The sequence below is a fragment of the Macaca fascicularis genome, chromosome 9, assembly GCF_037993035.2.
Source record: "Macaca fascicularis isolate 582-1 chromosome 9, T2T-MFA8v1.1".
Classification (NCBI taxonomy): domain Eukaryota; kingdom Metazoa; phylum Chordata; class Mammalia; order Primates; family Cercopithecidae; genus Macaca; species Macaca fascicularis.
Window position 1 is genome coordinate 123,332,886 of NC_088383.1, and position 21,227 is coordinate 123,354,112.

General features: G+C 51.7%; 1 protein-coding gene across 50 annotated transcripts in view; it reads right to left on the bottom strand.

Moving 5' to 3' along the window:
* Positions 1–350: 350 nt before the first annotated feature.
* Positions 351–21,227, bottom strand: part of AFAP1L2 (actin filament associated protein 1 like 2) — a 108,156-nt gene continuing 87,279 nt past the window's right edge. For 9 of the 50 annotated variants that reach the window (XM_074002795.1, XM_045361594.3, XM_074002777.1 and 6 more), the window contains 14 exons: positions 20,644–20,849; positions 18,897–19,076; positions 15,060–15,149; positions 13,110–13,194; positions 12,490–12,594; positions 12,114–12,197; positions 10,092–10,303; positions 7,757–7,902; positions 6,782–6,893; positions 5,884–6,129; positions 5,632–5,800; positions 4,698–4,853; positions 2,669–2,862; positions 2,220–2,549 (listed from right to left, as the gene is read on the bottom strand). In XM_074002795.1, coding sequence (XP_073858896.1) covers positions 2,373–2,549; positions 2,669–2,862; positions 4,698–4,853; positions 5,632–5,800; positions 5,884–6,129; positions 6,782–6,893; positions 7,757–7,902; positions 10,092–10,303; positions 12,114–12,197; positions 12,490–12,594; positions 13,110–13,194; positions 15,060–15,149; positions 18,897–19,076; positions 20,644–20,849 — 2,162 coding nt within the window. In that variant the 3' untranslated portion in view covers positions 2,220–2,372. Of the gene's footprint in view, positions 1,535–2,219; positions 2,550–2,668; positions 2,863–4,697; positions 4,854–5,631; positions 5,801–5,883; positions 6,130–6,781; positions 6,894–7,756; positions 7,903–10,091; positions 10,304–12,113; positions 12,198–12,489; positions 12,595–13,109; positions 13,195–15,059; positions 15,150–18,896; positions 19,077–20,643; positions 20,850–21,227 lie in introns of those variants that run through there. The other 41 variants (XM_074002808.1, XM_074002798.1, XM_074002791.1 and 38 more) reach the window with 8 other exon arrangements.

Below are 21,227 nucleotides of genomic sequence, written 5' to 3' on the forward strand. Positions count from 1 at the left end.
TATGCTATAAACTTCCTTAATTACTACTTAGGCAACCTTCCCAGTATTGGTATGTTTCTTTTTTCCCAAGAATTCTTTAGGAGTATATTTAACTTGTGGGAGTACTGATTTTTCATTTACTTACATATGATCAATTTCTGCAGATGTTTCCTGTGTCTTTGGTATGTTGTTAACTGTACTACTAAAATTTGCTTTCAGTCTTATCTATGCTCTTTGATTCAAGGAGGCTGAGTTTCCTGCTAGGACCCCATCTTGTAGTTCAGTGTGTAAATAACCAAAACATTTCCTCCCTTGAGAACCCCCCAGGCCCTGCCCCAAGTCATTTCATGAAATACAAGGAAAACCTCAAATACAATGAACATTTTATTTAAAAAAAAATCTAACTCACCACTTGGTAAAAGGTCACCAAATGTTTATGAGAGAGGAAATAAGAATAAAAAAAGACCTTTAGTTCTCAGGAACAAGTGTTAGAGAACTGATACACAACCCCCCAGAAATGAGGCAGAGATAATAGATGAAATGTTTCAACGTGTGTTTAAAAAAAAAAAAAATCAGGAAAAGACAGGGGCAGCACAAGGAACAGCACTGCCAATTTTAAGAGGGAGACCAGCCTAACCGAAATTCACCACTTTGTTCTTGGAAGGGGAATGGACATCATTAAACAGAATTTAAAATCAGGGACTATTTATATTAAATAACTCTTCCCTTAAAAATGGCCTGACCACAGGAATGAATCTGTAAACACACAGTAATATTTTTCCCTATGGTAAAGAGTCAGTTTAATCTCAAAAGACACTTTTCACTGTTTCTAAATGACAGGATTTTAAGCATTTTTTCCTATATATAATACAGCATCACTTAAAATTTTATTTAAAGACAGTTGATTCAGGCCTGCCTTAGACTGGAAAGAAGTATTTAACTTAGTGGGATCAGTGCTTCAGCTTGGTCCCAAATATTTTCCCCCATTACTGTTTCTGGATGTCAATGCTTTTTAAAATCACTGAAGACTGAGTTGGGCCTGGTAATATTGGAGAGAACTGAGGGCAAGGATGGTTTAATCCCCAACTGCTAAGTATTGGATAAGAGACGATGGCCAGGAGTTTAGGTCTTCTCACTCACCAAAGCCAGGTGACCCATAAGACAGGGCCCTGCTTCCTTGATTCATCTTCCACCAAAGTCTAAACATGAGGTTTTTACTATTTAAAAATCTTAGTAAAGCAATTGATGACAACTTCAAAAAAGAAACACACAACATCCCTAAATACAATGTCTTGTTTACATCCAATATACTTAGGTCTCCAAAGAAGCATCCTTTTTGTTGTATTATTTCCTTTAGCTCTGAAAAGGGACAGATCCTCCTCTTAGCTGAAGCTTGCCATTCACAGTACCTCAGTCTTTGCTTTTTCTTCTAAACAGACTCACCCTTTTGCAGAGTTTTTGCTTTAACAAAGCAGGATTGTCACCAAGGTCCACATTGACATGAGAGTCTTCAGATGAAGCTTGTTTTCTAACTTGCTCCTTTCTTCTCCCATTCCTAGGGTACCATTCCAATATGAGCACCCACCCCCCACAAAAAAGATAGTTAGTTATCCACTGTAGCAACTTTGATATACATAGAAAAAATGTGAGAAAAACTATTTTAGGCATAGAGGTGACAAACAGGTTTCAAACCCTGTATGTTCATCACTGCTTAGAGTGCCTATTCAGAGATTTTTGAGACTGTGGCACAACAGCGAGTGCCTGTAAGTGATGTCTCCCACAGCAACAAGGGAGTGGAGGTTCAGATGCTTGCATGGAATTATTGGTTAGCCATTGTTGTGAGCACCTCCAAATATCTCCAGCAAGTAAGCAGGATAGGAATAAAGAACAGAGTTTGCCAAAGGCAGCCCTAGGCATGTTCTTTAGTGTACAAATGAGTAAATGATTAATGATACTTTTTGACTAACCCTCAGGGAGAAACTACATCATAGCATGGATTCCTCATTTACAACTTGCTGAGAATTTTGCCACTAGTTGGGTGGTCAACTTTGGACAATTCAAACCACCTATGTGAGTCTGTTTCTTTAGTTTTAATGGTAGAAGTCCTGTGGAGTAACTGACTTTTTGATTTGAAAACTGTCATAATCTGTCCCTGAGCTGCAGCTGTCCTGCTGGAATCTACCCGTAACTGTGTGGAGGGTAAGAACTGAAGTATCCCCAAGTTCACAGGGAAGGACACGCGAACCAAGTGCAGGCACCTTTCTGGTTGGTCAGTGCGAAAGACTGAGCCAAAGGCATGGCAAAGCCACTGCCACTCCCTGGTGAGTGCCAAGCCCTTGCTCAGAGCTGGTGCCAAAAGCCACAAAGCACCACCTGGGTCAGAAGATGGGCCCCTATCTTAGTGACATTCCTGCTGGCCCCAAGGGAGACTGGGAGTGACTACTTACCTTGGCTTTCTGGAGGACAGTGCCTTTGCCTGTGACCATGACTGAGAGAGGCCTGTTCTTGAGTGTGGTTGCGGAGTTGACTGGGGTACAGTCTGGGGCAGGGGCAGGTGTGACAGCTTTTGGCTATGGTTACAGGAGGAGAGCAAGGACTGAGTCAAGGGGAGGGAGATGTGACCCACCTGCCCCAACCCATGTCCAGGGAGCCCTACAAGCAGCCCAGAGACCGTGGCTCCAGCACTCACGCGGGGGCTCACGTTCTCCAGGTGGGTGGTGTCCACAGTGGTGCCCAGTGTCACAGGCCCCGCCTCAGCCTTCTTCAGGTTGTCCTTCACCTCCATGATGCTGAGCTCCAGGTCCACACGCCTGCTCTCCTCACCCCGGCACTCCTCATCCATTTCCTTCAGCTTCTGCTCCAGGCTGGCCAGGACTTCCTTGTCTGGAGAGAGAAGTATGCAGGCCTCAGAGAACAGCATCTCGGCCCAGGCCAGGGAGCCCTGCTGGGTGGAGGCAGGATCTACATACCTCACCACCCAAGAAGGACCACAGGTCTGGCCCCAACACTTAAGAGCCGGGGGTGGGGGGCCTGTGTGCCGGGGCAGCCTGCAGGCCTGCTCTAGTTAGCATTCTGCAAAGGCTAGGAGGCTCTTGGGGAGGAGAGCTCTGGCTTCACTAAAGGGCATGAGTCTGAGGCTTAAGCCCCTTCTTGTAGATTCTCAGAGACTCTTGGTTGTTTTGACAGTGACCCAAAAGGGTGAGGGGCTTTATTCATGGCCCATGGAGGAGGGCTGGGCAGCTTGACTTGCCCTACCGAGTTCCCTCAATCCTCTGACTTCCCTAGGCCTAACATAGGAGGAGTCCTCAGCCCTGGCTCCTCCTCTTAACCCTGAACCTCTCGGGTTGCTGCTGTCACACCATGAAATGATGCCTAGGGCCTGTATCCTAGAAGCTCACCGCTGGAGGAAAGGATGGTATCACGTATGTACCACACAGAGTTCTGAGCACAGGGCCACTGTTTAAGAAAAATTCATAGATGCTGTTGAAGGACCATCTCTAAAGACAGAAGGAAAAGAAAACATATACCAATAATGTTTTGAAGATTGGAGTTTAAAAAAATACAGTTCAAGCTGGGTGAGGTGGTTCACACCTGTAATCCCAGTACTTTGGGAGGCTGAGGTGGGCAGATCACTTGAGACCAGGAGTTTGAGACCATCCTGGCCAACATGGTGAAACCACGTCTCTACTAAAAATACAAAAATTAGCTGGGCGTGGTGGCATGTGCCTTTAATCCCAGTTACTCAGGAGGATCGCTTGAACCTGGAAGGCAGAGGTTGCAGTGAGCCAAGATCATGCCACTACATGCCAGCTTGGGCAACAGAGCGAGACTCTGTCTCAAAAAAAGAAAAAAAGCCAGTGGGTGACTTTGCATTCTCAAGACCTTCCCTCACCAGTCAGCTGAATTTGTCCCCAAATCTGCACTGCTGCTTATGCTTGTTCATGCACCTCTACAATTTAAATAAACAAAAAGTTACTCCTTGAACACTAAGTCAAATACTTTGAAAAGGTTCTAGAAGAGGCAGGTTGCAGCTGGTTTACACCTGTAATCCCAGCACTTTGAGAGGCCAAGGCAGGTGTCCCTTGGGCTCAGGAGCTCTAGACCAGCCTGGACAACATTGTGAGACCCCATCTCAATTTTTTTTTTAATTTTAAAATTTTAAATGCAGCAGATTGCCAGGAAATAGCTGTCAAATGATATGAGTGTGATTTGGAAGATAATCTAAAATACTTCTTGGCAAGTGTCTTAAGTTTTTGTTGACTTTAAAGAAATGAAGGCTGATGCATTAACAGGTATAGTTAATGCATGAAGGATGACATGAGACTCCAGTCAGCCAACCAGAGCTCAAAAAATCTGCAGTGCCAGGTCTTCAAAAGATGGGCCAAGGAATATGCATTTAAGTGACAATAAAATACTTATGGCCTATGCATAATCCACAAAACTTACGCCTTTAACTAGCTTTTCACAATGACCTGCTGGTCCTATTGATGTTCTGTCATAGGCTTTCTCTCTATGTCCAGGAGAATGGCCTTTCAGACAGGATTGTGTGTCAAAGAGGACACACAAGGAGCACCCACCTAGGCCAAGGGTTGAAGGGGCCAGGGCCCACTGATTGGGAAGGCAGGTGACAGCTAGATCTTCCGCCAAAAAGTTAAGCCTACAACAGCCCTCTGAGCTGAGGGTCCCTCCCCACTGGGGGTGCCCCTTAGGCCCCTTACCTGTGCATTTCAATAGAGTTTCCTTCAGCTCCCGTTTCTCTTTCCGGAGCTGAGCCAGGTGCCCCCGGATTTCTTCCTTTTTCTTTTCAAGCCTCTCCTTCTCCTCTGTGTACCGCTTCACCTCAGCTTCTGTCCGATTCTTGCCAAGCTTGATCTCTACGGACCCAGAGAGGGAAGCCCCAGGTCAGCACGACTGGATCATGAGGGCTGTCCCCAATCTACTGGCTCGGATAGAACCTGGGGCTTTGGCACAAAGCCCTGCTAGGCTGGATGCCAGACCTGGACAGGGGCCTCTACCTCTCTGAACTTGTTTCCTAATCTGAAAAGGATGGTGTGTAAAGGATGTCTAAAGGATGGTTAATATGTCAACTTGATTGAAGGATGCAAAGTATTGTTGCTGGGAGTGTCTGTGAGTGTGTTGCCAAAGGAGATTAACATTTGAGTCAGTGGACTGGGAGAGGTAGACCCGCTCTCGGTCTGGGTGGGCACCATCTAATCAGCTGCCAGCGTGGCTACAATAAAGCAGGCAGAAGAACGTGGAAGGACTTGACTTGCTGAGTCTTCCAGCCTTCATCTTTCTCCTGTGCTGGATGCTTCCTGCCCTCGAGCATCAGACTCCAAGTTCTTCAGCTTTTGGACTCTTGGATTCACACCAGTGGTTTGCCAGGGGCTCTCAGGTCTTTGGCCACACACTGAAGACTGCATTGTCGGCTTCCCTACTTTTGAGGCTTTGGGACTTGGACTGATCCACTACTGGCTTCCTTGCTCCTCAACTTGCAGATGGCCTGTTGTGGGACTTGACTGTGTGATCGTGTGAGTCAATTCTCCTTTATAAATGCCCTTTCATATGTACATCTGTCCTATTAGTTCTCTCCCCCTAGAGAACCCTGACTAATACAGATGGAATCGGGCTAACTTCCCCAAGCACAAGTACCTGCACTGGTCACGCGCAACCTGTCCTTCACAGGTGGGCTGGCGCCAGGTGGGGTGGCCACCACGGCGTCGGGGCAGCTCGGTGGGAAGGAGATTCTCTGCTGTTCAGTCTGGATTTTGACGGTGGTGATTCTCAGGGAAGGCTCCTCTGGCTCCAAACTCTCCAGCTGCTGTGGGGGAAAGCAGACCTGGCTCAGCGGGCTGAAGGGGCGTGGGAAGGTGGTCTGGCTTTCCTGCAGGGGAGGGCCTGTACCTGTTCCCCCAGGTTCTCTGGACACTTTATGCAGGGCTCATCTGGGGTGGGACCTGGGCCTGGGTCTGTAGGGAGGGCCTCAGTCGCATTGTCCAGGTGGGACAACGTCGGGGAGGAGGCCTGGGCCCGGGCACTGCTGGGGCCATGCAGAAAGGACTTGACAGGTGTGAGGTCCAGGTACACTCGGTCAGATTCTCTCTCATTTGGGTCATCTGCAACAGGGGTGGCTTCCTCGGTAGGCTCTACCTGCAGAAGAGAGAGAGTCTGGGGCATTCACCATTACCTCCACTCCCTCAGCTGTGGAGGGGGTACCAGCCCTGCCTCACAGCTCTGGTGCCCACCTCACAATGGTCCAAGAGATCTCCCTCCCTCCTGGTGGGGGCCACTGGTTGAGTCCTAGATATGTCACTCAAGGTGGAAGACCCAGACAGAGCACTTAAATTCCCTGAACCTTATTTCCTCATCTGTAAAGAGGTAAAGAGCAGCACCTTCCCATAAGGTGGTTAGGGTTCAAGGAGATCATCTGTGGGAGGTCCTCAGCTCAGCACAGGGTTCAGTGCCCAGCACGTGGAAGCTGCCATCGCTGTGATCATCCCACTCGACAGTCGATTTGGGCCTGGTAAGCCTACTGGTGCCTCCACTCCCAATCCCACCACCACACCCCTAGCCCTGACCAGAGTGGTTCACCAGTGTTTCATCTAGATAAGTCCCCAAGCCAAGCAGACTGCACAGCCTCACATATAGGAGACAGTCTTGTTGCACTTAGGTGTCTGCACTAATGGCCTGGTAGGTGACTCAGAACCCACTCAATCTCAGGGATACTCTAATGATCTCTGGGATTGAGGTTTGCAGGAGGAGGGCTGGAGAGTCCCAGGCGGCTGCCTGGCCAGGTCCTTACCGCAGCTGTGAGCTCCGACAGTTCCACGTCGTCATACAGCTCCTCCTGGTGGTCCTGGCTAGGCAGGCCATCGATGTAAGTGTTGGGCTCTGAGAATTTTCTCTGCATCAGTCTGGAAACAGGCCGAGGTGGCATGCATGAAGCACCCGGGGCAGGGTGGCAAAAGCACCAGGCTCCAAGGATTCCCAGTGATGAGTGGTTGCCATGAAAGTGGTAGCCACACAAGAGATCTGGGACACCCACCTCCATGGATCAGAGGGCACCTCCTCCCTCTTTCCCAGTGCCTTCTTCCTGGAATTCTTGGTTCGAGATTTTCCTCCCAGAAAGACAACCTTCCCTTGCCCATACGCCTCATTCTAGGAGGATCCCTTTGCCATCTTCTCCCCAATTCCTCCCTTCTAGGATCTCCTTCCAGCAACCACAACAAAAAACCCCTTCTCATTTCATCTTCACAATACACTTGAGGTGGCGCCCGCCACACTATCCCTGTCTGGTCCATGAGAAAACTGATTGTTTCAGTGGCTCGGCCGGCTTCCACGAGACTGGCTTTACCACCCTGACCAAAAAACGCCTCTCCCTCAGCCCGTTTGCTCATCTGGAAACAGAAGCACCACCCCCTGACCTGCTTTTCTCCAGGGTGTGCTGGAGACCCAGTGAGGGATTCACTGGAAGGACAAGTAGGAGGTCAGGAAAAGGGACAGCTCTGCCCGGAGGAGCTGGAAAGTCTAACTGCTGCCGAGGATGCCAAAGCCGCCCCTGGGGCCTGAAGCCTGGCTCGGCTCCTTGCTCTTAGCTCAGCTCCTGGCCATTGGCCGGGCCTCCCCGAGGGCTGCTCCTTGGCTTCGCATCTTCCTGCTGCTGGGTAGAGAGGGGTGGGACCCTGTGCTCTCTGCTGCCCCCGACTCCGGCTGACCCAGGGCCTGCAGCATGGCCAGGAATAGGAGAGTATACAGAGGAAGGGTCCAAATTACTCACAAGAGGGAGTTTTTGGCCGCACTCACAATACAGGAAACCCTATCGGCATCCACGTAGTCGTAGGTGAACTCTTCTGGGTCTGTCTTGGAGCCTGACTCGGAGAGCAGGAGACCCAGCCAGTGGCCCATTTCCTCAGAAGACTTGGCCTGGAACGAGGCCAAGAGAGACATGAGCAGGGCCGGGCTGTGCTGCCTGGTGCCAGCCCCTCCCCACCAGGCCATGACCGCACCCCTACCCCAGAGCCCACCCACGAAAGCCTCTGTAACAGCCCAGGGCCATGCCCTTCCTGCTCACCAGCCTACTCACCCCCCAATGGCCCCAAATCACATTTCCGTCAGTGACATCTTGATGCCACCTCAGTAATGCTGTGGATTTTTGTCCCAAGGGCCATATGAGATTTATATACATTGTGTTTTTAGGAGGTGAAAACTTATTACCAGGTGATCACTATTAAAAATTGTTAGTGATCACCTGTTAGTTTTTAAAATGATTAAAAAATTGTCTTTTAAGTTGACACTTGTATTTTATGAACGATGCATGTCATCACCTTAATCCCACATACAACAAGACTCCCTGGATCCCTAAGAAATAACATTCAAATTTATTTTTGTTCGTGGTTTCAGTAAAGTCGGGACAACTTTTAAGTGCCTTACACTAGCTCAGCTGCTAAACTGTGATCAAAATCCCAGTGAATTTGGTATATTTTTCCCCAGGGGACAATGCATTCTCATCAAATTCATCCATTGGGTACCTCAGTTAAAATGTCAACATTGTTTCTTTAAAATAAGAAAAAACTGCCCATTTAATCAAAGCTATAGGTTTATTTTCATGAGGAAAATCAGCTCCCTTTGGTATAACCCATAACTCCATCACTTTTGCTGCTACATTCTCTTCACCAAAGAGGTCGCGATGAGCAGAATTTGACATTTAGCTGATTTCTTTTTCACAGTTTTTTGTTTTTTTTTTTTTAAGACAGAATCTCGCTCTGTGGCCCAGGCTAGAGCGCAGTGGCGGGATCTTGGCTCACTGCAGCCTCTGCCTCCCGGCTTCAAGCAATTCTCCTGTGTCAGCCTCCCAAGTAGCTGGGACTACAGGTGCCCCACCACCCCCAGCTAATTTTTGTATTTTTAGTAGAGACAGGGTTTCACCATGTTGGCCAGGCTGGTTTCAAACTCCTGACCTCAGGTGATCCACCCGCCGTGGCCTTCCAAAGTGCTGGGGTTACAGGCGTGAGCCATCATGCCCAACCCCCACTTAGTTTCAACTGGATTCTAAATACAGCTTTTCATGGGCCTCCCCTAGTCCAGGCTGCGTCTCTGCCCTGGACAGCTGTGACAGCTTCCTAACAGGTCCCTTCTTGCCCCCTTCCATCCACTCCCACCCCAGTAGCCAGAGGAAGCATCTCAGAACCCCGATCTGAGCTTGCTGCCCTCCCCTGAAAGCCATCAGGGCTCTGTTGCTCCCAGCCTGTCACCCAGCCCCCAGTACAAATCTATAGCACCCTCCCCACTTCTTTCCAGTCATTGAAGCTCAGCGATCAGTTGGGTGATTTGCTGAATAACATCACGCTCCCAAACTAGGACGTAAGTGCCACAAGGACAGGGAGCCCATATTGCTCTTGTCCACCATATTCCTGTGCTGAGGAGATGTTTGTTGATGGGGAACAGCTGAATGGACAAATATAAGCTATAAGCTAGACCCTGGGAAGCAATTGAGATGTGGGTCTTTCAGCCACCAGAGGGCAGGATTGGAGCGAAGTTTGAATGAGGACCTCCTCATCAAAGACTAAGTGAAGGAGCATTCACGGGCAAGTGGGTGCTTCCATGCGTGGAAGGGACTCAGTCTCCGCTTGCAGCAGCTTGCAAGGCATTATATCACTTCTTAATTTGGTAAATGTAACATCATATCAAACAGGATGGGGAGTGAGAGGAATGTAATTGTATCACAAAGTGAATTTTTTCCCCCAGATAAGCTCTAACTGTGTGGTTTTTATGTACTGGGCCTAGAGGCTCTCCCAGCTGGTGACACCCAAACAAAACAGCACCCACTTTGAATCCCCAGCAGCTTTTTTCCAGTAGCTCAGGGAGTTAAAAATACTCCTCCTGCCCCAAGTGCAGGAAGTAGCGCATGGTTCCACTCCTATAATGCAACCACCCTGAGGTCAGAAAAGGAATGGAAATTTTTAAAAATGCGAACAATCTCAGGCAAACGAAAAATAACACGTGGGGACATTGATTCTCCCTTGGTAGGATTACAGTCCCAGAGACTGGCAGCAAACAGCCACCACTGCCACACCCTGGCTGACCCTGCTCCCTGCCCCGCAGGCCGGTGGTACCTCAAGCTTGGCCAGCTCCTCGCCCTTGTGGAGGATGCGGAAGGAGTAGAGGTGGTCGGGGCTGGGGTCTGGGACCACCTCGCAACCCACCAGGCTGAGGGGTTGCTGGGCCACCTTGCTCCGGTTCCGGTCCTGGTAGAAGTGCAGGTGATTGTCCCTGACAGAGCACCAGCGAGACTTCCACTGGCTGTTCACCAGCACATTCAGGTAACCTGCAGGAGGAAGTGCAGATGCAGGAGGGGACTGGGCTGCAGGAGGGGACTGGGCTGCAGGAGGGGACGGGGATGCAGGAGGGGACACGGATGCAGGAGGGGACGGGGCTGCAGGAGGGGACGCGGATGCAGGAGGGGACGCGGATGCAGGAGGGGACGGGGCTGCAGGAGGGGACGGGGCTGCAGGAGGGGACGCGGCTGCAGGAGGGGACGCAGATGGAGAGGGGACGCAGATGCAGGAGGGGACGCGGATGCAGGAGGGGACAGGGCTGCAGGAGGGGATGCAGATGCAGGAGGGGACGGGGCTGCAGGAGGGGCTGCAGATGCAGGAGGGGCTGCAGATGCAGGAGGGGATGCAGATGCAGGAGGGGATGCAGATGCAGGAGGGGATGCAGATGCAGGAGGGGATGCAGATGCAGGAGGGCACGCGGATGCAGGAGGGGTCGCAGATGCAGGAGGGCACGCGGATGCAGGAGGGGATGCAGATGCAGGAGGGAGCGGGGCTGCAGGAGGAGATGCAGATGCAGGAGGGGACACAGATGCAGGAGGGGACGCAGGTGCAGGAGGGCACGCGGATGCAGGAGGGGACGCAGATGCAGGAGGGAGCGGGGCTGCAGGAGGGGACGCAGGTGCAGGAGGGGATGCAGGTGCAGGAGGGGTTGGGGCTGCAGATCCAGGAGGGGACGTGGGCACAGGAGGGGACGCGGGGACAGGAGGGGATGCGGGAACAGGAGGGGATGTGGGGACAGGAGGGCATGGGTGTCCAGGTGTGTCCTGGGCTGGCACCGCCTCTGGGCTTCCTTAGTGTCCCCCCAGAATCTCAGCTTCAGAACCCATCAGACACCTTCCGTGTCCTAAGGGACTGGAAGCTGCCCTGAGCTTTGGCCTGCTGAACCAGGCAATAGAGTGAAAGTGCACAGCTACCTTCCTGCCTGGCCCAGTGCTGGATACACAGTGGGGATCATGCATATTGCCAAGCCATATTAACACAAAGTGGTAGAATTAGAGACCAGGACAGAGATGCCACACACCCATCACAATCCTCTGGACTGAAGAGAACTTTGGATCATGAGAGGTGGGATCTCAGATGTGTTAAGCAGCCCCAGTCCTGGGAAGGAGAGCAGCTGTGGTTCTCCCAGTCCTCCCCTAGCCACAGGGAGCATGCTTCACTGCGGAGTAGACATCCAGCAATAACCCAGCCACATCTCTTAAACAGTGACTCATAGGGACCGGGCTCCCAGGCCAAACATCATGCCCCCTGAGGCCACTGCCTGGCACCCTGGCTGGAGAAGCAGGAGAATGCAAAGATACAGCCCTGTCTACTGCCTTCCTAGCCCCCCCCCAGCACCCTGCCAACCTCAGAACACAAGAAAACTCAGCTGGGACTCAGGAAGGGAACCCAGAGATGGGACAATGGCCTTCAGGCCCCAGGAAGGATGACCTCCAATGTGGGACCAGCTTGGGGATCAAGATACCAGGCCCACCCCAAGATATTTCCCAGGAAAGGCTTGTCACTCCTCCTAGCCTCAGTTTCCCCAAGTATGAGCGAAGGCCGTAGAGATGACCTCTGTCCCGCACCCATACCCTCTGCACCAGTACAGGGATCTCATTGTCCCCTTCATGGTCTCGGCTGTTCCCATCTCAGAGTCACTGCTCCTGTCCACAGGTACCATTCCACTCCTACACGCCCCTCAAGGCTCAGGTCCACAAAGCTATCTCTGCCCACAGGGCAAGAAAAGTTCTCTCTGTCCCTGAGTCCCGATAGCTACGAAGATGGCACAGTGCATGCTTATGGGTATAAAATCATCACCTCCCTCAGGCAGGCTGTGAGCTCTCAGTACTGTGCCTGCCATCCTTCTGCTTGGTCCCCTTTTAACACGGTCCCTGCCATACCCTGTAAATATAGATCAAATGAACATCATTTTTAAAAGAATTCTAGGAGGACACCAATCAGTTACCCTTCACTTCCACAAAGGCCCCAACAATGCAGCAAGAGAGAGTTGGATCAGGCATAAAGAACTGCCTGCAGTAACAACAGATGGGAACCTGACAGCTGCAGGCTCTCCATCCCTAGAGATGTTTACGAAAGACCTAAAACCCCCTGCCTTCACTGTCCGAGCTCGCCTTCCTGCAGCCTCCAGCCCAGGGAATGAGCCTCTGGTCCCGGAGGTAGCTACAATTCTTACTGGATGTCTCGAGGGACCTCTCCACAGGCTCCAGTGAGGTGGATTTCTTCCTGCCCAGATTCATTAGGTTGCTCAGTTTGAGGCCAGCAGAACATTTCTTCTTGACTGTCAAGATGAGACACAAAGCAATTGGTATTGCACGTGGTCCACCCGCGTGCCCATGAGAGATGGAAAAAATAGCAAACCCATTTCCACTCCATCCACCCATCCCTCCCCGCTACATATGCGCACACATATGCACACACATACATCTCCCCAAACCAGGAGCCGCAGGCCAGAGTCAGGTGTCTTTAAAGTCACACATTCAAGAGGTGTACACAGACTTCTTAAAGAACATACAACCACTTGAGAATCTTTACAGACTGTACTGGCTCAAAGAGATTTGAAATAGGGTTAGCAAACAAGAAGAGATGGAAGAACATTCTATCCCCAGCATTTCATGAAGCTTAACTTCAATTTGGCTGTGTCTCCCTTTTTCCTGGATCTATTAGCAGTATTTCCAAGTAGTTTATTAATGGGAGGCCATGGTAGAACCAGCTGCTAAAACCCATTAGGGTTGAGCCTGACAGCCCAGTCTCACAGCCTGGGACACCATTCCCCTCCCGATCACACGATGTTACCGTCTTTGGTTTCTGGGACCTCAGGGTGGCCATCCACGGAGCTCCCATACTCTGAAGCTGACAGGTACTTCTCAGCTATATCTGGCTATGGACAAAAGAGACATGAATGGAGATCACTGGCTGGGAACAGTTACCTTGGAGACCACAATTTAAGGGAAAATAATAGATGGCTGTTCGTTGTATGCCAGAGGTTATATGCCTGAGCAAACCCCTGCCGGCCACCTAAACGGCAGAATCCAGGTCGCTGGTAGGACACTGGCCCAACTTCCAAATGGCTGTTCAACCTGATGTGACGGCGACCCTGTAGCCACTGGGCAGGGCAAGCAGGTTGCTCATGGGTGGCATTAGAGTGCATCCCCAATGGCGTTGGCTGTCAAGCTAGCAACCACTCATACTGAGAGCGTGAAGAAGTCTTTTGAGAGCTGACTGTTCTAGCAACGCGAGCTGGTTCGTCTGCACAGGAGCAGACCATGTGATCTGAGTCCTGGCCGGAGCATTCTGCTGCCAGGCCGGTGCCCGAGTGACATGAGCCTCTCTGAGCCTCACTCTGCAGGTGTCACATGGGGGTGACATCCCCATCTGCTCACAGGGCTGTTGGGGACTCAAGATGATCCCTAGAAAAGTATAGCAGCTGCTGCTGTTAGAACATGAAACCCTCAGAACGTTCCAATCAAGCTGCGTTCAGAGCATCACCGACTCCAGACCTCTAGAAAACAAGCTGACAGCCTCCCAAGCAACAGGACCGGCCTTAGGCAGGGTCCAGGGCCAGCAGTCCCTGGCCAGTGAAGCACTGCATGCCGAATCTTTAGGGACAGCTCTTGATTCTCACCCCAATGTGAAGAAAACCCAAATTCGTTCCAACTTTTGTTTTCTTGTCAGTGGCCAAGGAATACATGAGACGATGAAAAATGGCCCCTCCTGAGTCACTCTGGAATCTGGAGGGACTGTGGGCTATTTCTCCATGTGGGATGACCTGTGCCTTCTGGAGAGTAAGTAGCCTCCTTTCTGCTCCAGCCCTCTGTGTGCCTCGTTTTCCCCCCTGCCAGGGTGGGGACCCCAAGAGCAGCCACAGTGACGTTCTGACTGTTCTGTGTGTGTCCACACTTCAGGACACCTACCTGCAGGTGCTCAGCGACAGGAAATGTGACCCCACAGGTGACAATCCTCCTTTTGGCCAGAACCTAATTCAACTTCTTCAGCCTTGACCTTTAAGCCCAAAGCTCCCCCAAAGCACCATGCAAATGAGCACTACAGCCCTTTGGTTGCAATCAGCCTTGAGACAGTACCCCAGACCCAGAGGCCCTACTGAGGAATAAGGGGGAAGGAAGTGCCTCATAAAATCAATCTCCCTATTTAAGAATGCAGGCCAAAGTGACTTTTGTTCCAATAAAGCTTCCCCCATCCCCCCACCTGCCCACCCCCAGCACCCACAAGCAAGAAAGTATTTTAGGCCTGTATCCGTTTCCTACATTTTCCTGCCAAGCTAGAATTGCTGCTCTTTTCCAAGCAGCGTATGTTTCTTTTCCTTTTTTTCTTTTTTTTTGAGATGGAGTCTCCCTCTGTCACCCAGGCTGGAGTACAGTGGCGCTATCTCGGCTCACTGCAACCTCCGCCTCCTGGGTTCAAGCGATTCTCCTGCCTCAGGCTCCCGAGTAGCTGGGATTACAGGTGCCCGCCACCATGCCTGGCTAATTTTTGTATTTTTAGTAAAGACAGGGTTTCACCACATTGGCCAGGCTGGTCTTGAATCCCTGACCTCAGGTGATCCACCTGCCTCAGCCTCCCAAAGTGCTAGGATTACAGGCGTGAGCCCACCGTGCCCGGCCTCAAGCATTGTATGTTTCTTGTTAATTGGACTGAAATATAAAAACGAAGCTCCCAATTTTACACTTTTAATTTTTAGAGAAAACATGGAAGGAGATTCTCCCTCCAGGCAGGGCAGAGGCTTACTTTCTGGCAGTTAAGGCGCTGGGCATCCGGGGTGTACTGGTTTCCTTCAGATGCTCCTTCGGAAGGCAGGCCGCTCACTTCCTGGATGACCTGAGGCAGGAGGGAAGCCGTTAGCAGGGGCTGAGGTCCTCCGGCCAGCACTCACAGCCAGGCCGAAGCCAGGGGCCCTGCAGGGCAGGAGAGAACGGGTGGAGGTGAGAGAGAAGAAGAATTTCCGAGGAGGAGGACCCCTACCCCAGCCCCAAGGCCTGCATGTGGCCCCGGACCCTGCTGGGCAGGGCTGCAGTGGGGAGGGCTCGTCCTTTAGGCTCCTTTCTGCAGGTCCCACACGTTCAGGGGCACGTGAAGGGGGGCCTTGACAGCAAAGGCCAAAGATGACCAGAGCCACAGCCCAGGGCTCCATGAGCCCCTTTCCTGCCACCACTCCAGGAAGGACTACTGTTCTGTTGTAGATGTGACGAACAACTGCCTTGCTAGGCAGTCCCTCTGGCTTTCCAGAGGTCAGGCAACTCTGCGGAGTCTCCACGCTGCCTGAGGAGCAGGCCTGCAAACTGCCTTGTTCCAACGACCCACTGGCTCTCCCGACTCGCCAGCCGCCACCCACCCACCCTCCTCTGGGAAGGGGCCTCTTCACTGGCTTCAGTGACCAGTGGAAGAAGAGGGTCTCTCTGTAAAGGCTGGACACAGAGAGGCTGTGCCTTCTGAAAGCGTTCTTGTCTTTGAAACCCCGAGCAGAGGCTATGGGGCAGGGGTCTCAGGAAGAGGGCGTGAGACTCTGGGGAGGGAGGCTGGGTCCAGAAAAGGGTGGGTGGGTGGGTTTGGGCCGCTGGAGGAATGGAGCCTGGGCTGGGGGCAGATGCAGAAAGTCAGCAGTGGCTCTGACTATGCAAAGCATTGCCTCCGTCTGAGCCAGGAGCACTCCCTTCTTCCCGGGGCAGCTCCAAGGGTGACCAGAAACACGCTGCCCACCTGGAAGCCCTTTGGAGGTGCAGAATTAGTTAGAGTGATTTCAAAGATTCTCCTCTTTCAGTCTATGCCTACAGTAGTTTGTGGAAACAGGTTTCAAATCAGAAGAGCCCAAGAACTCCAGTTCGGGACTGTGGTCCACACTGCATATGCAACCCAGTGTCAAGGGAAGAGCGCAGGCACTAGAGTTGGCACCTGTGTGACATTGAGTCCGAGCCTCAGCCACTGCATCTGTAAGCTGGGACAATACCTTTGCCAGGAACCGGCTGTGAGCACTTGTATATCAAGTACGCGGGCACACGATTACCATCCCTATTAGCTTGGGCCAAATACACAGATGCCCCTGCCCAGGGAAAGTGCCACTAAGCCAGGAGTTCAGGACTGGGGTGGGGGCAGGGTCATGCTTCCCGGAAAACCCCTGCCTTGTGCCTTCCTTTACTGGGACCCTCGTCCCATAGTCAGCAGCTCCCGTTTACTGCCATATATACCTGTCTCACCCTGGGCATGGGTGTGAGTATGCAGGATTGGGACACAGAGGCCCAAGGAAGGTAGATGGGGTTCACAAACCCAGTGCAGCCAGGTGAAGAGCCCATCGGACAGGCGGACCAGCCCCTACTGCCAAAACGCAAGAGTGGGCAGCTTCTCAGAGCAGGCATTTCCAGCCAAGTCCATCTCTGCACTTATCTGAGCAGGGGGAAAGGGTCTCTCTGTGGAGGCCAGACACAGAAAGTCTGTGCTTTCTGAAAGCGTTCTTGTCTTTGAAACCACCAGCAGAGGCTGTGGGGCCAGGGGTCTCAGGAAGAGGGCGTGAGAGTTTAGGGAGGGAAGCCGGGGGGCAGGGAGAGGATCAGTGGATCTGAGCAGTCAGAGAAACAGAGTGGGGAACTGGGAGCAAGAGCAGTGTGTGTGTGTGTGTGTGTGTGTGTGTGTGTGTACACACGCATGCACAATGCATGCATGAACATAAATGTGCATGCAAATGTGCATACATGTGCATTTGTCTATGTGTATACAAATGTATACATGAATGTGCATGTGTGCATATATGTGTGCAAATGAGTGTGTGTGTGTAGTGGGTGAGGATGGGGAGGGATAGGAGCCAGGAGACTGGGGTAAGAAACCAACAGCCCAGAGCTCTGGGTCCTAATCAGCTCTGCAGCCCAGGACAAGCCCCCCACTCCCTCTGGGCCTCAGTGGTCTTATCTGTAGTATCCAGGTTTCATGGAGCACTCAGCATGTACCAGGCACAGTGCTAAGCACTTTGTGCACATTAAAGAATCCAGTCCCAAATCACTCAGCTAAAAAGGGGTGAAGCCCGGATTTGAACTCAGAGCCCTGGCTCTTAAATGCCCAGGGCTGGCCTTTCAGAGCTTGTTAGCTCTCTCAGGAACCCCACCCCACCTGGAGATCTGTGAAGCCAAGCCACAAACCTGTGTATGCACTGGCCTTTCCTTTTCTACATGCTACTGTCTTGCACCACTTGAAGATTTTGCAGTAAAGACTGAGATACCTGTCAGCACCTTCTAGAAGCTTGGTTAGGCCAGGCCTGGCATTTCTAAAACAATTAGTGGGTTTACAAAAACAGCCTGCCTGCTCCAAATCTAGGGTACTCAACCTAGGGATGGACCAGTGCCTCAGGTGGGTACATTTTGGTCATGTTTTGCTGAGGCGGTCCAGATCTGTTTCTGACAGGCTGGCCAAGGTGGTTACATTTAGGTGGGTGGCAGGTGGAGTGGGGTGGGGTGCAGGGTAGATAGAATGCTCCTGTGCTGAAGTGGTTGTGATGGGAGAGGGGGCAGCAGGAAGGAGGGGAAGGGCTGCTCTGGCTCTTGCTGGCCTCACCAGGGTCCCTGCTGGGTTTGGAGGTCCCTCTGGAATTGGGGATCCATTCCTGTTGCAAACTTTACACCTGCTGGAAGCATCAAGCCCAGCTTTCACCTGGGGCAGGCAAGCCCCTCCCCAAGTGGCTCATCATCATCACACCCGGGGAAGCGTGGGCAGAGTGGACCACAAGCATTTGCGGTGGCAGGAGGCACAGCACTGTATCAGACGGGCCTAGGCCTGAGAACCAATGCTGCCACCACTTGGCAGATGACTTGGATCCATCACCTCCACCCTTCGAGCCTTAATCACCACTCCTGTAATATGGGGACATTAACATTCCCCAGCCATCCCCAGTGTGGTTACATGGGTTAAAGTTGCTAATAGTCCTTGGTCTATGGCAAATACATGGCAAATTACAGCGACATGTATTCTTTTTTAATAAGGAGGTGGGGGAGCCGGGTGCGGTGGCTTACGCCTATAATCCCAGCACTTTGGGAGGCTGAGGCAGGCGAATCGTGAGATCAGGAGATTGAGACCATCCTGGCTAATACGGTAAAACCTGTCTCTACTAAAAATACAAAAAATTAGCCAGGTGTGGTGGCGGGTGCCTGTAATCCCAGCTACTCGGGAGACTGAGGCAGAAGAATGGCATGAACCCGGGAGGCAGAGTTTGCAGTGAGCAGAGATCACACCACTGCACTCCATCCTGGGCAACAGAGCGAGACTCCGTCTCAAAATAAGTAAGTAAGTAAGTAAGTAAGTAAGTAAGTAAATAAATAAATAAGTAGGTGGGGGATGCCTCACTACAGGCAAAAAGGGGAATGGATTTCAACTGCACCCAAGTCCGGGCTACTGGGGATTCAGACCTAGCAGCAGCATGCTGTAACCCATTTGCAGAAGACAGATCACTACCACTTAGAACACAGGAAGCCCTGCAAACTTGAAGGATCACAAATCTTCTACCCCTGACCCTATCATCCATCCCTTTAGAAAAGCTGGGGGCCACAACTCTAGGAGCCCCTCCAAGTGGTCCGGTGTCCCCCTCACCCTGAGCCACTGCTCAGCCTGGTCCTTGCTCTGCAGACCCAGCACAATCACATCGGCGTTCATCGGCGTGATCTTCAGCTTGTGCTCCTTCTTCCGCACTTGCTTCTCCTTGTGAACGACGCTGCTGCCCAGCAGGTTCACATCCAGCTGAGGGCTGTGGTCCTTGGAGGATTTGTAGCACTGGAAGGAAAGAGAGAAAATATACCACTTTCCCAGGGCTGCCGGGCGGAGGTGATGTCTGCAAAGGAGGGGCCCCTGGACATTGCAGGACCCACCAAGAGCCTGACTTTACCCAGCAAGACTAAGAGGCTGGACACCCCGAAGCAGCCTGGAGCCTTAACCTCAAATATCAGCAACTCCTGTTCTTCACATCAGATTGTCCCTCTCTCCCTCCAGCCTCCTTCTCACTGGCCTCAGCCGAGGATGCTCCAGGATGCTGCTGTCCAAATGGTTCAAACTTGCCCCAGGCCTGGGGGGCCCTAAAATACGTCCTTTGTGGACACCTTTCAGTTCTCCAAAGTGGACAGACTTTCACTCCTTCTCCACCTCTCTGCATTGCTTGCTTGGCTTCTGGAGTAAAGGATCCATAAGGCACAAACACTAAGCTTCTTCTCTGCCTAGTTAGGAAGATGATGTGTTAACAAAGAAAGGAAGGATTCTCTTCCCCTACCAGAGAAAATACTTTACCCCTTGGCTCCCTATTTGTAAAATGGGGGAAACCTTACAGGCTTGCTTAACAGGATTACCTGAAATAACACTGGCACGGAGCAAGAAAAGGTGTTTGTAATAATTCCGTGGAATTTCAAGTCAGGACACGCAACTGGGAATTTTAATTTAAAATAGCAGGAAACAGGACTGTTGTCAGAGTAATATCTGGTTCCTTGCTGGGTCTGGTCTTATAATCACTTATTCAAAATATTGTTGTTTCTGAGAAGATACCTAGCATTCTCATGCTGCACAGATAAAAACAGTAGCAAGGGCCGGGCGCAGTGGCTCACGCCTGTTAACCCAGCATTTTGGGAGGCTGAGGCAGGTGGATCACAAAGTCTGGAGTTCAAGACCAGCCTGACCAACATGGTGAAACCCCATCTCCACTGAAAATACAGAAATTAGCTGGGCGTGGTGGCGGGCGCCTGTAATCCCAGCTACTCAGGAGACTGAGGCAGGAGAATCTCTTGAATCCAGGAGGTAGAGCTTGCAGTGAGCCAAGATCGCACCACTGCACTGCAGCCTGGGTGACAGAGCAAGACTGTGTCTCAAAAACAACAACAAAAAACAAACAAAACATCATCAACAACAACAACAACAAAAACAGTAGCCAGAATTGGGGCTGGGCTGGAGGAGCCTGACTGGACTCCAGTGGACAGGACATGAAAAAGGATCAGGGGACAGAAAGATGTATCTGTCTCACAAAGAGGAGGATGGGATGGAGACGGGGGAGGCAGTGGTAGTCACAGCCCTCTTTGAGAGCCTGGTGAAACTACTAGACCTCTCTGGTTCAGAAAAAGTACATTCATCCATACACACAAAATCCTGTATACAATTTCAGGTTAGGGAGAAGTTAAAATCTCCTGATATAAACAAACTTGAAACCTCTCAGGTCAGGGACCATCCTGTCCCTCCTTCCCTGTCCCTGCGCCTCCTTCCCTGTCCCTGCCCCTCCTTCCCTGTCCCTGCCCCTCCTTCCCTGTCCCTGCCCCTTCCCTTGAGAGGAGCGGGGGTACAAGACAACGTGAGGCAGACTGACCAGAAGCCTGTTGTCCTTGATGACACAGAGCTGCTTGGCCCACTGTCCCAGCCACTTCTTGCGCCACAGGAAGGCGCAGATGCGGGCATCGCGCATCAGCTCGATGCCAGCCTCCGGTGAGGGCCACTGGTAGGGGGCCGATTTGCCCTTGCTGCCGTCCTCTTCATCGTAGGACTCGTAGGAGCTGCTCACAGCCTCTCCGTCCTCTGCAAGGAAGACCAGCTCAGTCAGGGCCCCATGGGGCAGGGGACGGTCCCAAAGCAGCATCACTGGGGAGGGCAGCAGGCAGGAGCAGCAGCGGCCAGACCACAGCCCCCGACTCTCCCTGCCCTCAAACCAACCCCACAGCCACCAGCCAGATCCCAGGGCTGGCTTTCCTGCCCCCAAACCCCTCAGCGAGGCTTCTTGGATGCTGCCTCTGGCCACAAAACACACATAACTTAAAACCAAAGTCTCTCCCTTTTCCTTCTCAAATCCTGTCACTCCCAAGTCCACAGGAACCCTGAGAAGACACTGCCCCACAGACCAACTGTTTGCTCTTGACAAGGCCGGTTCTCCTACTCACAGCCTCTAATTCCTCAAAT